This window comes from Nuphar pumila, chromosome 4, assembly GCF_984573655.1.
Source record: "Nuphar pumila chromosome 4, dmNupPumi1.hap1.1, whole genome shotgun sequence".
NCBI classification, from domain to species: domain Eukaryota; kingdom Viridiplantae; phylum Streptophyta; class Magnoliopsida; order Nymphaeales; family Nymphaeaceae; genus Nuphar; species Nuphar pumila.
The window spans coordinates 22,338,704-22,354,474 of record NC_143252.1 but is presented as its reverse complement, the minus strand read 5'-3'; the positions used below and the strand labels follow the sequence as shown (position 1 = coordinate 22,354,474).

At 37.3% G+C, this 15,771-nt stretch overlaps 1 protein-coding gene across 2 annotated transcripts in view; it reads right to left on the bottom strand.

Annotated features, from left to right (window-relative positions):
• The window catches only part of XRCC2 (homolog of X-ray repair cross complementing 2 (XRCC2)), a 144,257-nt gene that overhangs the window by 103,993 nt on the left and 24,493 nt on the right, over positions 1–15,771 (bottom strand). For both annotated transcript variants that reach the window (XM_090002693.1, XM_090002694.1), the window contains exon 3: positions 15,034–15,194. In XM_090002693.1, the coding sequence (XP_089858819.1) occupies positions 15,034–15,194 (161 nt within the window). The remainder of the gene's footprint in view (positions 1–15,033; positions 15,195–15,771) is intronic.

Sequence of the window (15,771 nt, the reverse complement as noted above, 5' to 3'; positions counted from 1 at the left end):
TGGGCTTGGTTGTAATTATTCTTTTAAGCCCCTCTCTATTTAACATAGAGAGAGGCCCTAATAACAGTTTATCGAGTTCTCTCTCTCTCTCTCTCTCTCTCTCTCTCTCTCTCTCTCTCTCTCTCTCTCTCTCTAGGGTTCGATGAATCTTCCTACTTGGTATCAGAGCCTAGCCGATCGTGGGAGCGTGATCGATTGTGATCAAAGCACAGTCGATCGTGGAAGTTTTCTCGATCGTGATCAAACTTCGATCCAATGAAAATATTTTTTCCAATCAGGTCAGCGATTAATATTTTTTTTAAGATCTGATGACAAATCTGGGTGTGCTGCTGGTCGTGGATGTTTTTTTTTTCTCGTGACTACTTGTTGCCAAGCTTTTTTTTTCGCTGTGAGTTCCTGCCGTGACTCTCTGTTGCCGAGTCTTATTTCATTCCCGATTGATTCTGTTGTTGGTAAGTGTTGACGAATGTTGGTTAGTGGTGGTGATTCTGCTGTTGGTTATTTCATTCCCTGGTGATTCTGTTGTTGCTGTTGTTGATTTTGCATATGTTTGGGCCCTATTTTTTTATCGTGATTTCATGGCGTGAGATCTTGATATCGTGGACATGGGTACAGTTTGCACTGAACCACGTTAGCTCCTGTGTGTTAATCTCTTTGCTTTCTGATCTGCCGTGAATGTGTGAAAGATATCAGTTTTTTATTTCAGCCGTGATACCCTGATATTTGGGCCCTGAGTTTTTTTTGTATCGTGATTTCATGTCGCGACTTCCTGGTTTTTAGAGAAACAGCAATCAAACTCGTAGTGGTGTTGCTCGTGATTGAAAAATGACTGATTGTCGAGTTGTATATGACTGGGGAGCGGCCCCTGTTATGAAACAGGTTATGCGTATGCAGAGTTATGTTGGTCGTGATTCACTGACGTGCTGAAAAAAAAAACTACATTTTTTTTCATGTTTGTGGGCTGCTATTCACTACTGACGTGGAAACTACAGGCTAGATTCCCTGTTGTGCTGGGAAAGTACTCTTGTGTGAACAGCAAAGTTATGTTGGTGTGTGAGTGTAACACACGCTTTTCCCTGTGTTGATTGGAGTTTGTCCAGTTTTTTTTTGTTTGTTGAACCAGAAGTATGGCTGAAACTTCGAAATGTGATTCAAAATTGGAAAATATTGGAGAATATAAGGCATTTGCCAATCCCTTTTCGTACTGCTCATCTGTAAGGTTGAATGAAACTAACTATGCCAGGTGGTCCAGAACATTTATGAAGTCAGTATCTGGACATCGTAGAAAACATGTCTTGTTGGAAGACGAACCCACTGAAAAAGTGGGAAAATATGTTACCTGGGATGAAGATAATGACATAGTTATGTCATGGATTATGAATAGTGTCGAACCCCATATTGCAGATGGTTTAATTTACTATAATACCGCCATACAGATGTGGGACAATCTTCGAGATACGTACTCACAAGAGACAAATGTGAGTCGTATCCTGCAAGTTGAACAGGAAATATATAATTTACAGCAGGGAGATCAAACCTTGGCCCAGTACTATGCCTTCGTAAAAGCTGCCTTTGAAAGACTTAATGCTCACAGACCCCTCTCTTGTTCGAAACAAAAGGATCATCAAGAACAAACTATGGTTGCTCGGTTTCTTACAGGTTTATCTTCAGAATTCTCTGTTGCAAAAGTCCAAATGTTGACTGGTTCAGATGTACCTACTCTTGCTGAGGCATATAATCGTCTGAGTAGACTTGTGATCTCTCTTCCACATTCTCAGCCTGTGACTCAGTCATCTGCTCTAGTTGTCTCATCTGGGTATGGGCGTGGAAATCTTCAGAACATCAGAGGACGAGGTCGCGGATGAGGTGTGGGAGGCAGAGGAAAGCTTCAATGTACATTTTGTAGAAAATCTGGACATTTAGAAGATCGTTGTTGGGATAAGCATGGCCGGCCAACCTCCTCTTCATCAAAGTCATATGCTGCTAAAGCAAATGTTACTACTCTCGAGGCAACAAAGGCACAAGAAAATATCTCTGCAAGTGACAGTAGTATCACCCTCAGTCGTGCTGAATATGATGAGTTGATAGCTCTTCGTCCTTTGAGTTTCACTCCTCCTGTAGCTGGTGTTGCCTATTCAACCGGAAATCATCTTTATCTGACTGACAGTAAGTGGATTATTGACACTGGTGCATCCAAACATTTGTGTGGAAATTCAGGTGTTTTTTCAGATCTAAAGTATATTAAGGCTCAACTTGGAGTCTCATTAGCCGATGGGAGCTCCTCCCCGGTTGTTGGTCAGGGAAATATTTCTATAACCTCCTCATTACAGTTGAAAAATGTTCTTCATGCTCCAAAATTTCCTCAAAGTTTACTCTCTGTTAGTTGCCTTATAAAAGAACAAAACTATAGAGTAATATTTGAACAGATGGGTTGTCATTTTCAGGATTTGCTGACGGGGAAGAAGATTGGTGGAGGCTATGAAGAAAATGGAATTTACTACCTACATCATCCAATGGGTACTGTTCATGCTGCAGTGGAACATTCATTCAGTCATGTTCAGTGGCATCGTCGTCTTGGTCATCCTTCGTTGTCAAAGCTTCGTTCGGTCTTTCCTCAGATTCCTTCCACCACATCATTTCAGTGTGAAGCATGTCAGCTGGGCAAGCATCATCGAAGTTCGTTCCCTTCGAGTCAAAGTCAGTCTAGTAATAAAGTCTTAGAACTTCTTCATGCAAATGTATGGGGTCTGTGAACACCCTAAATTTTTCAAAGTTTTGTAAAAATGACCCTTTTGCCTCTGACTCCATCTTCCGAGAAAATCAAAACGATTTCAAAAATAAATTTCAGTCATTCTTCAGATTTCCTAAATTAAATTCCATATTGAGGTATTCAAACTCAATTCCGGATCCGAACCCAGTGTTTTAAATCCATATTCTCTCAAAACCCGGATCCTAATGCACTTTCTGAAGAAATTTTCTCAAAATAGCTTTTTGTAAATATTTTTACAAAAACACCAAAAAAGTTAGTTTTAACCTTTGATTTCTCATAAAACTTTAGGATCTTATTCTAAAAATACAAAAAATTTGAAAAATAACATAAAAAACCAAAAATTGAGAAAAAGCTACACGAAAAACGAATGATTTTTCAAGCTTTTGAAACCATTTTACCAAAAACCTCACATTCAAACCATTTTTTAAAAAAATTCCTGAAAAGGGGCCTTCTTTTGAGAAATTGGAAAAATCACAAACGGCAGCAGGCTCGCTTCTCCTCTCCGCCCTCAATCTTCAACAGCCATTTTCGCCCTCCTCCCTCGATCTTGAACCATCTCCCATTCTGGAGCCTTCCACGCTCTCCTTAAAAAGAGACCTCAGTCTTCTTTGGGAGGCATCCCTTCTTCCCCTGGTGAATACCGATCCATCAAACTCATCTCTCACAATCCATGAACTTCTGCTAATCGACATTTTCTTCTGAAGGGGATCCATCCATCATTCAGCATCGCCTTTCGCAGTCGTCGTCTTAAACCTTCCCTCTACAACCCACTTCGGCATTTCCTGCAGTGGAGGAGGAAGATTTCCGGTAACAAGAATACCCAAACGCACTTCTCCTCTTTCGATTTAAAGCGAAAAATCTGGTAAGAATCTCTCCTTCCCTACATTTTTTTTTATTACCTCTGAGCTTTCTCGATTTGCTGCCTCATTAATGCACCTTTTGAGGGATTGGGGTTGCTCATAACAATACCCATCCCTTCTCTGTGCAATAGTAACGGAATATTCATCCCTACATTTCTTTTGTGTTTATGGAAATTTTTTTTCCTCTGATCGAATATCTGTTTATACTCGATCTTCTTATTCTCTTTTCCATTATCTGACTTTCCCATTCATGCTCTTAGATTCCTCATTCATGATGATTTCTTGTTTTATTTTGATTATCTATTTCAGACTTCCCTTTTTATGGTCTGCTGATCTTAATTATCATAGTGAGTTCATATTCTTGATTTATACTGAAATCTTTATTTTATAATTAGTAATGTCATGTGAATGCGTTTTGGAATTCATTCGCGACATTCCCTTCCATTTTGCGTCTTCCATTATATTTCGATCGTTCCATTGATAACATTCCATGATTTTTTTTTTTACTGTATTTGATTACATTGAACGTTCACGGCGTTTGACCCCCCTTTTTGATTCACTGATTTTCGTCAAGAGATTGCCTCCGGGTGCGCTGTAAAACTCAAAACCAGCAGTCTACGGCAGCAGCTAGTGACCTGGGTTTGTTGAACAAATGGCTCTGAGACTGATTTGCGATTGATCTTATTATTTTTTTGGGCAATAAAACTTTGGTTCCGTTTCTCTCATGCATGAGTCTTCTCTTTTAACCCCTCCCCCTGTCTAACTTTCATGTCATATATTGTCATCACATGGGCTAGGTCCCATTTGCATTCTCTGAAATGGAGACCCACGGTGGATCATCAGTTCACCGTGAGACTCTTTGTTATGCTGGACTTTCCTTTCCAAAAGTTGAATCTGTCTTGAGATTACTGTCACGAGAGGGCAGTTCCATCAGGATGCTTCTGTCTGATCTACCATGTAAATTGAGGATGTTAGATCTAAAAATAGGGGGTTGATCTGCCACAAAAAGCAAATCCGATCTTTCCTAATAGCAGATTTCCTTTCTCTGTTGTAAATCCTCTACTTGATTGGCCCTAAACAAGTTGTCTGATCTGAATTGCTTTAAAACGATCAGCATTTGAATGGCTATGGAGCCCAACATTTTTAGATTTCTTCGTTCCCGTACATTTGTTTTAGTTCTACAATTGTTATCCTCATGCATTTGTGAGTATAACTCTCTTGTATCATCATATGTCTTCATGTCGTTCTTTGCTAAATTCCTCAGAATCCTGAGTTCTGTGTGACTTTCATATGAAATGCTTTATTTACTTGAGCTGGCTAATATGGGGAACCCCCATGCTGTAGTTGTTCCAACTTTGTTTCTTGTGAACTAAACAAACTCCAAGTTCCAATCGATTAGGATCTGTGGCCATGCTGATAAAAAAAAAAAAAGAAGATGAATAAGTGTTTCATGATGATTTTGAAATATGGCCAGACAGTAATTGTAGAAGGAGGTTGATGGGGTGCATCAGGAGATTTTTAGATGGGCTGGAGTTCAGAAGTGTTTATACCTTGATAAACAATTATCTGGGTTTGTCAATTGCATTAAAGCTTAAAAGGATCTCACCCTGGGATAACTTTGGGCTCCAGAGGCTCCATGTATCACCTGTCATAACGATGGTTGTGCCCAAAGATAAATTTGACATCGAGTTGGTTTGCTGTAAGTGATCAATTTGATATGAAATCAAGCTACCACTGTCAAAGCAAAATAAGTATTCAGGGTTACGGCCAGGTGCAAGTTAGCCTCTCTCCTGCAACATTTTCAACAATGACAACTCAATGGAGTCTTGATTGATTCGATTAAAGGGAAGGTTCGACGTCCACCACCTATCACAGCAGATCTAAAGCCATTCGACATCCACTTTCTTTTCTGCTATTACCCCCCTGTGCATCTCTTATACATTTTAATTCTCATATCTGTCTATGTTCATCCTCTGTTATTGTCCATGTTGCAGGTCCATCATCATTGGCGCTCGCCCAAGCACTCATATCAGCCACAACAGCCGCTGCCAAAGCTCCCCCAGCAGCTATATCAAAAGGATATAAGCATCCAGTCGCTGAAGGTATATTTCCTGTAGGCACCCCTTTACGACATAACCATGTTCTGATTCCTGTAATCAACAGGGGAATCATCGCCACATTCTGGGTACTCTCTCAGATGTGTAGGGCTCACGGATTCTGTCATATCTCCTGTCTTTAATCGGTTTTCTGCTGTATTTATTTTGTTCACTCAACAGGACATTTCAAACACTCAACATTATATGGCGCTAATCTCAGCATATGCTTCCATGCGACTCATCCTGATTCTTTAACCTGTATATTGCACATAATCCACATGTATCATTTATAACCCTGTGAACATCATCATGTTATTTCATGCTGATTTATTGTTTGCCTAAATCAAAATACACATAAGAGGCTTATGCCAAATATTCAATGCCAAGTGCAGGGATTGTGTACATCTCCTTTTCCTTTTTTTTTTATTTACCATTATTCATTCTTCTTTTCCTTTACCTTTTGCTTGAGCAAGCAATTATCCATTAATATATACCCTCACTTCCCATGATTCTGGGATCAGAGAAATGATTGAAACTGAGTGACTAGGAGAGATCCATCCCTTTGTTTGTGCATCGATACCGCCAGGCCAGAAGCTATGCTCTTTGGTTAATTCAGACATAAGAGTTTTTTTTTCAGGATCATAATTGTCAAGTGGATGGATTACTTCCATCTCAAAGCAATCATTCTCTTTACAAGGCCTAGTGATTGAGATACTTCTGAAGTTTTCTTTTAGTTGTCAGGACATAGCGAGATCCATGAGGACCTGTTAATGGTTAAATAGGCCATTTCTGAATATATGAATGAATGACTTTCAGATATATGTGATTTAGAGTGTGCTAAATTCATGCTTGAATATCCTCAAGCTCTCGAAAAGACAACAGGTAAGTTCCCTTTTCCTGTTCATCCTGATATATAAAAACAGAAGTCTGAAATTGAATCGTTGGAAGGTTCTCTAGTGTCACTTTTTTTTTTTAGTTTTAAGAAATGGGTATCTCATGGTTCTGCATCATGCATTTCAACAATTTCCATAATTTCACAAAATATTCAGCACGCCTTTCCCTGTATATTACATTCACCTGTCATTTACTTCCCACTTAGATAGAGTCAGGCGTCTGCACTAGTATGACAACATTTCTTTTAGTTTCCATGGGCATCTGCAGCAGCCCTCCCTGCTGTAATCCATTACCCTCACTATCTGTAACTGCACCCACTTCATCCACTAAAATTCGTCTCACACCACTATTCACCCACAGCCCATCTTCAGCCCACATTTACTGCATGCACTGCAGACTTCCACAGCAGTGTATCATCACTGCTACACATCTTCCCTGTCATTTTTTTCATTGTTACACAACACAGTTCGTCATTTCATCCACTATTTAGCACCCAGCCATTATAGGTATGTCAGTTGCATCATGACCATCAGTCATGTTCACCTCATTACATTCCAGTCGATCTAGTCACTGTCATTTTCATTCATTCATATTTACATTCTATGCTTTATGGCATTGCATGGCGACACAGATCCCCATATTGCAAACTCGCCACATCATCCCACCTGCCTTAGATATGACAACATATCTTCATCAGCACACTCTCATTTACCTACATTAAGTACACGTTACATGTGATATGTATATATATATATATATATATATGCCATTTTCCATCCTCTTCATCATATCTTTTCACTATTTGATTTCCATACATATGTGATTTTCCTTCTTTTTCATTACTAACCTGGTCGTTTTGCAGGAAACATATGGAAAAGGCTATTATTTGAAATTGTAAAATTGGTTTTACAAGTTGTAATAGCTAGATCTAAATAAGAATTTACATTTCTTGCTTTAGGTAGAATGGATGAGCATTATAAAATGCCAGGAATTGTTTATTCCATGCATTTTTCCTTTATTTCTCAAAATTCCCACAATGGTGAAACACGAATGGCATGTGCACCATTTTGTAAGAGGTAATTGATACTAAGTTGATGATCCACATCAATGGCCATAGTCAGGGTGTGGACAAAACTTAGCATTTTTATCTTTTACAAAATAACACTGGATCCATTTTCAGGATTCATTATATTTTTCCTAAAAAAAAAATTCTTTTATCAGGATTTAACTTAAAATTAACTCAAAATATATACCAATGGCCATAGTCAGGGTATATTGAGGGTTAATTTCATTTTAAATTCTATAAAAGCACTAAAATGTATTTTATTCTTCTTTTGAATTTAAATATAGATTATCATATAATACATTCAATGACCATAGTCAAGGATGTATTATATTTTCAATCTTATTTTAATTCATTTACAGAATGAAATAGCTTTTCAAATTCCAAATTTCAAACTTATTCAAATTCATTCATCATATAGGGTAGAATTGCATCATATTTTCAAAACTTCTTTCCAAAATCCCAAGTGTTTCTTCTTCTTCATCAGATCTTATTCAAATCCAATTCTATCTCATTTCAAGATTCAAAAATTCAATTTCAAAGTCCAATTTTACTTTGAAATTCCAAAATCATATTATATTCAAAACTTCAAATTTCCAACTCAATTCAAAATTCAATTTCAAAGTTTAATTTAACTTTGAAGTTTCTGATTCATCGTCTGATTAAAAATCAAGTTTTCTTCAAATTTTAAATCAAAGTTGAGATTGACTCTGAATCTCAAAATTCAAACCTTCCTAAGTTCAATCTGGGTTTTCAAAACCCAGATCCATCATTAAAAGTCCTATTTGGACTTTTCAAAACCCAAAACCAAAGTTAAATCCTAATCTTAGATCCAAATTTCCAAGTATGAATCTAATTCCACTTTGGATCTCCAATTACAGATCCAAATTCCATTTAGGATCCAGAATCCAATTTACTTTGGATCTCAAACTTTAGATCCAAAATTCATTCTAGGATACAGAACCCAATCATACTTTGGATCTCAGACTTCATATCTAAATCCATCTTAGGATCCAAAACCAATTCCACTTTTGCAGATCCAAATTCTATTTAGGATCCAGAATCCCATTCTACTTTGGATCTCAGACTTCAGATCCAACTCCATTTTAGGGTCCAGAATCCAATTCTATCTTGGATCTTAGACTCCAGATCCAAATTTCATCTTGGATTCCAAATTTTGAATCCAATTCCATTCAAAATTTCAGATCCAAATCCCATCTTGGATTCCTAATTTTGAATCCAATTCCATTCAAAATTCCAAATCCAAATCTCACTTTAATTCTAATTCTTAAAGCCAATTCCTCTTCATTCCAGATTTCAAATCAAGTTCCTATTTCAGATCCTAAATCCAAAATTCAACTTTGGACTCTATTTAGAATCCAGACTTAGGATTCAGATTCCATCTTGAATTCCAACTTTCAAATCAAATTCTATTTCTCAAATTCTATTTTAAATTTCCCACATTTTTATTCTGATTTCAAACTTCAAAGATAGAATTCAATTCCATTCCAAATATTCATCCAAGTTCAAATTTTTAAATTCAAAGTCCATTTATGACTTTGAAATTTCCTTTCTTCTCTTTTCTCTCATCTCAGTTTCAAGATCATTTTCCAAACCCAGATTTATTTTTCCAAAGCTCTTGATTATTTTAAAAACTTAGAACTTTAAATCTTAAGTTCTAAGTTAGAAATCATTTCTTTACTTTAGCAGATTCATCTCAGAAACAGGGAATTTCTCAAAACATTTTCAAAAAGAGCATACATCTTTGCATTACACAAGCATGATTCTTTGTGCATCTAGACTTAGAATAAATACTTAGATAAATTCTTTGCAAAGCAAAAGGCATAAAATTCGACCCTTGGTTCGATTACCCCTGGTAAAGGCGCCAGGAACGGTCGAACCTCGAAACGACGAGCGGATCCCGTCTCCCAGTTTTCCCACAAATATTTCAAAAACGGAGGCGAGTTACTTTCAAACATTTTCAAAATTAAGGTCAAGTGAGACCCACGAAAGAATTCCTCTTCTTCTTTTCTCTTCTTTTTCTCTTCTCTCTTTCTTTCTGACTTTTATTTTCTCCCTTCAAAAAGGAGAAAATGGAGGTTGGAAAGGAAAAGAGGAGGAGAGAGAAAACACAAGAGAGGAAAAATTTTGCGATGATCACAGGGTCCTAGTAAGATTCCTACTAGGACTCGGTGTCGATACTATCTAGTTATTGTTGATGATTTCTCTAAGTTGTCATGGGTGTTTTTAATAAAGGAACGATCTGAAGTTCCAAGTATTATCAAATCTTTAATTCTTGAAATAAAAACTCAGTTTGAATCTATTGTCAAGATTGTTCGCACTGATAATGCTCTTGAGTTTAAATCAAAAGGTCTGTTACAATTTTACCAAGATAATGGCATCCAACCCCAACCTTCATGTGCCTATTCATCTCAACACAATGGGGTGGTTGAGCGAAAACATCGTCACCTGCTGCCAGGACCATTATGATCCAATCCAATGTTCTTGCGTTATACTGGGGTGATGCGATTACAACTGCTTGCTATCTGATCAACCGCATGCCTTCATCTTCTGTGGGTGATCAAATTCCAATTCATATCCTAAAACTCAAAACCCCCCTCTTCTCCCTCTCGCCCAAAGTATTTGGATGTGTTTGTTTTGTACACAAACTCGACCCTGACCGTGATAAATTAGTTGCTCAAGCTACAAAATGCATAATTATAGGTTATCCCAAAAATCAAAAGGGATATCGATGTTATGATCCTACTTCTCACCGAGAGTATGTCAGTGCGGATGTATCTTTCTTGGAATCCACTCCATATTACTCTAGTACCGGTTCCCCGCTGCAGGTTGATCCAACTGAGTCTTGTCCATTACCTATACCTCCTTTTCCTTTGGAATCCGTGGCCTCATTCCCGAAACAAACTTCATCTTCTTCCAGATTTCATAATCCTCCATTGGTATATGTGCGTAGAGATCCACCTCCGCAAGTGCCTTCATCTTCTTCTTCCCCTGAGGTAAGTTCTACTGACAATAGTGATCTTCATGATGATGATAACAGGCCTATTGCTTTACGAAAGGGGACACGACAATGTACCTTATATCCCATATCTTATTTTGTCTCCGATGACAGAATTGGAAATCAGATGAAATCCTTTATTTCAGCCTTATCTGCTGAAACTATTCCTCTGATCTATCAACAAGTAAAGCTTGATACTCGCTGAAAGCTGGCTATGCAAGAAGAAATGAATGCTTTAATATCTCAGCATACATGGGATCTAGTTGATTCCCCAACAGATGCTGACATTGTTGGATGTAAATGGGTATATACCATAAAATACAAATCTGATGGTTCTATTGAAAGGTACAAGGCCAGGTTAGTAGCCAAAGGGTATACTCAGACATATGGTATTGATTTCTTTGAAACTTTTTCTCCTGTTGCACGGATGAGTACCATTCGTCTTGTTCTCTCAGTAGCTGTTCAACATGGTTGGAGCTTGTACCAATTAGATGTGAAAAATGCATTTCTATATGAGGACTTATCTGAGACCGTTTACATGCAACAACCTCCAGGATTCGAGGTTGAGGGGGAGTGTCAGAAGGTGTGTAGATTGAAAAAGGCGATTTATGGCTTGAAACAAAGTCCTCGTGCATGGTTTCAAAAGTTGTTTGAAGTGATGTCACGCTTTAGTTTTAATAGGTCAGCAGCAGATCATACACTATTTACAAAGAAAACTAGCTCTGGCATAGTTGTTATGGTGGTATATGTGGATGACATCATTCTTACAGGAGATGATGTGAAAGCTATTGAAGCCACAAAGGCTCATCTTCAAAAACACTTTGTTAAAAAAGACCTTGGTTCACTCAGGTATTTTCAAGGTATACAAGTTGCCAGGAGTCGTGAAGGGATGGTTTTGTCTCAACGGAAGTACGTTCTTAACTTATTAAAGGAAACGGGAATGTTGGGACCTAAACCAGCAAATATTCCCATGGACCATAAAGTTCAGTTGTTTGAAGAAGGGTCAAAACTGGTTGATAGCAAAAGCTATCGCTCCCTAGTAGGGAAGCTACTGTATATAACTGTGACCAGGCCGGATATTGCTTTAGCAGTAAGCAAAGTTAGACAGTTCATGGACAAACCAACTGAGGTACACTGGAATGCAGCTATTATGATTCTCGGATATCTAAAATCTTCTCCTGGAAAGGGGTTATTGTTCAGGAAAGGTGGAACTCTGGAGATAGTGGCCTATTCTGATGCTGACTATGCAGGATCTGTAGTGGATAGAAAATCTACCACAGGATTCTGTGTGTTCCTGGGAGACAACTTGATCTCTTGGAGAAGTAAGAGACAAAATGTGGTTTCTAGGTCGAGTGCAGAATCAAAATATCGGGCTATGACCCAAACAGCTGCTGAATTGATGTGGGTTCGTACTGTTCTTCATGATCTTCAGGTGAAGGTTTCCTCTCCCATGACCATGATGTGCGATAACAAAGCTGCAACATATATAGCGAACAATCATGTATTTCATGAGAGAACAAAGCACATTGAGGTTGATTGCCACTATGTAAGGGATATGGTTCAAGCTGGTCATATCACTACCAAATATCTAAAGTTGGAAGACCAAGTTGCAGATATGTTTACAAAAACTCTTGCTAGACCAAATTTCTCAAAATGTTGTGACAAGCTGAGCATGATTGATATCTATGCTCCAGCTTGAGGGGGAGTGTTGAGAATATGTGGTTTTAAGTGAAGTCCTTTTATATTAGATGCTATTTGTAATTTTGCTTTTATAATGGGCTTGGTTATAATTATTCTTTTAAGCCTCTCTCTATTTAACATAGAGAGAGGCCCTAATAACAGTTTATCGAGTTCTCTCTTCCTGTGCAGCCGTCTCTCTCTCTCTCTCTCTCTCTCTCTCTCTCTCTCTCTCTCTCTCTCTCTCTATCTATCTAGGGTTCAGTGAATCTTAATACTATAATAATGCCATCAACATATAGCAAAATTATTATAATTCCTTTACTGCCATAATATGTGAATTGTCATTTGAATCCATTGTCCTTTATTGCGTGATGAAAGCTTTTGAACCATGTATGTGAAGTTGCTTTAAGCCATACATTGGTCTCTTCAGCTTGCATATGTATCTCCTTAGATCAGCTCAATCGACGGCCTGCTCCATGTAGACTTCCTCCTTTAATTCACCATGTAAGCAGGTACTTTAACATCAAGTTGATATAGTGGACAATCATGTGATAGTGCTAAAGATAATACAACGTGAATTGAAACTATCTTAACCATAAAGCTAAAAAAATTTGTTGGTTGAAACCCTTTGCCACTAATCTCGTTTTATATCTTTCTACTATTGCATTAATTTATATTTCACTTTATAGACACACTTGCTTCTTACAACATTTTTGTTATGTGATTTTGGCATTATACCCATGTTTGGTTTAGATGCATAGCCTCCATCTCTTTACTCATGGCATCAATCCATTTTTATCCTTCACTGCTTGTTGATATGATGTTGGTTCCTTCCTATGTCACCTGGGTATGGGTGCAGGTACGGGTATGGAGGGTACGACACAAAAAATCCAAAAAAGGTGGGTACAAGGACACGGCTATATATATATATATATATATATATATATATATATATATATATATATATATATATATATATATATATATATATATTAAATATCACATAAATTCAAAATAAACTGAATATAACCTAAATATATATGCTATATCTAAAATATAAATTATATACTGAAAATATAATTATAAATTATAAATTAAATAGAAACTTGTATGTACAGAGGGTAAAATGGCGTGTTTGGGTGTCGATGTGTGTCGACACGAGGATACACATGTTGACACGGGTACAGAGTGCAAAAATGGAGTGTCTGGGTACCATAGGTTTCTCCACTATGCTCATTTGATTGAAATAAGCTTGGAACCCATGTGAAAGCCTCATATGAAACAAATATTTCAATATCTCTTGCTAGTTGTCTTTTCAAGGTTTCATTATTAGATGTGGATGTCATATGACCTTAAGGTGGCCCAAGCTACATTACATCTACCTTTTGCCTTCTCATTTAGACATTCTTTGTCTATGGTCTCTCATATCAAGGATAAGTTGATTGTGTACCATCAGCCAGAGAAGATTTTGAGGAAACCCTTTATTCTATCATTTCATGCTTCTCTTCCTCTTCTTGATCAATTGTATTATATTGCACAATTCATTGTGCCAATGTTGGTTCTCTTCCTAAAAGGAACTTTCTTTAGCTAAGGCCACCTCATTCTCAATATCCAGTAAATGTCCCGTTTGTGATTCTTTGCTACCTACAAAGAAGGGTTTTCACTTTCCTTGAAAAGATTTATCATAAACTTTGTGTCAACACTTTTGTTCGCTCATTTGTGGAGACATATACATGGCCGCATCAAAAGTGATGCGGCAAGAGATGCATATCTTGTGCTGCTCGGGATTGTAAGATTGATAAACTTTGTGGAAGTCAAAATATGCATCAAATATACATGGAATGGACTTAGATTGCAACTTATTTCTCTAGCTACAGTTAACATGAACATAATATCGACATCAAAAAACTTTCATAAAACTATAATTAGGAAGCCTTCCACAAAGAAATTCAAAAGAAGATTTCTGCTTTAGAAATTGTAGTATGTAAGGCTTCAACCCATAATCCTGTAGGGGCTTCACTACCAAACATAAGTGAGAGTGCAGCAGCTGCAGCTTGTTTGTGTGCCTTTGTTTCCTTTTTACATCCCCATTTTGCTCAAGGGTGCGAGGGTAGAAAACCCAGTGTTCAATGCATCGTCCATAGAAAGTCACATAATAATTGAGATGAGTACTTTCCTCTTCGATCATTCCTAATGGAACGAATAGGCAATGAATAATGGTTTTCAACACAAGCCTTTAAAGTTCTTAAAAGGGGTGAACACTTCAGATTTGCTTTAAGAAGAAAATCCAAGTGTATCTAGTGAAATCATCAAAAAAAGTGACAGTACTTAGAACCAAACAAAGAAGCAATAAGAGCAAGGCCCTAGACATTAGGATGAAAGAGCGTTAAAGGAGAAGAAGCAAAGATGTCATGCAATGAAAAAAACAAACATGTGTTTTTCCAACAGAAAATCATAACAAAGTTTATATGATCCAAAACACAACTGCTCAAACTGACAAAACCACAACCATCTTTCCCATTGAGCTTACATAAGCAAGACATTGATGCCATATATTGCAGCTATCTTTCCCATTGAGCTTACATAAGCAAGATAAAGCTTCCACATAACAAGCAAGAATGTTGCTCTAAGCTAATATGAGAAATTCTTGCCTTCAGTGAAGCCAAAAATTCAAAACTGTTGTAACAGCGAATATATGAGAAACGCCTCATGCAAGATGAATATAGATCCTCATTAGAATAAGATTCCTCAGCTACCAGAGCATTATGATCCCACAGACACTTGTCCGGACGCAAGCCAACAGTACTCTTTCCTGTCAAAGTCAAGATATTACTCAATAAGATTGCTAGCGTAAACTCATTAAGCACATTATCTTGAAGTGTCAAACCGTTACCAGAAGGTCAATATCACATAAACTGAACTTATTTATATTTTGCAAACACATCATTCTTTCAAAACATATGTGTTATCTTGCATCATATCCATGCAATGGTCCTCTTAGAAAATCTTTAACAAGAATAAACTAGTTAGGCTGAGTAAGAGTCTGACACTAGTATTAGCACAAGATGAATGCAAGAAGAAGAAACAATAGGAGAGAAAATAAAACTCATGTTGATTCTTTTGGGCAAGAATTACATATAAATGGGATGACCACTCTTCAAAATTACCCCTTAAGAAACGCATTCTTGACAAGAATAAACTACCAAGTGGTGGTTTCATGTAGACTTCTTCAGCTAGACTACCATTAATAAACGGATTCTTGACATCCATATGAAAGATATATCATTTCTTTACAAAGGCAACAACAATTAAGGTTCTTACAATGGTCATTCTCGTGACTAGTACAAATGTTTCCTCATAGTCTATTCCATATTCTTGGGAATAGCCTT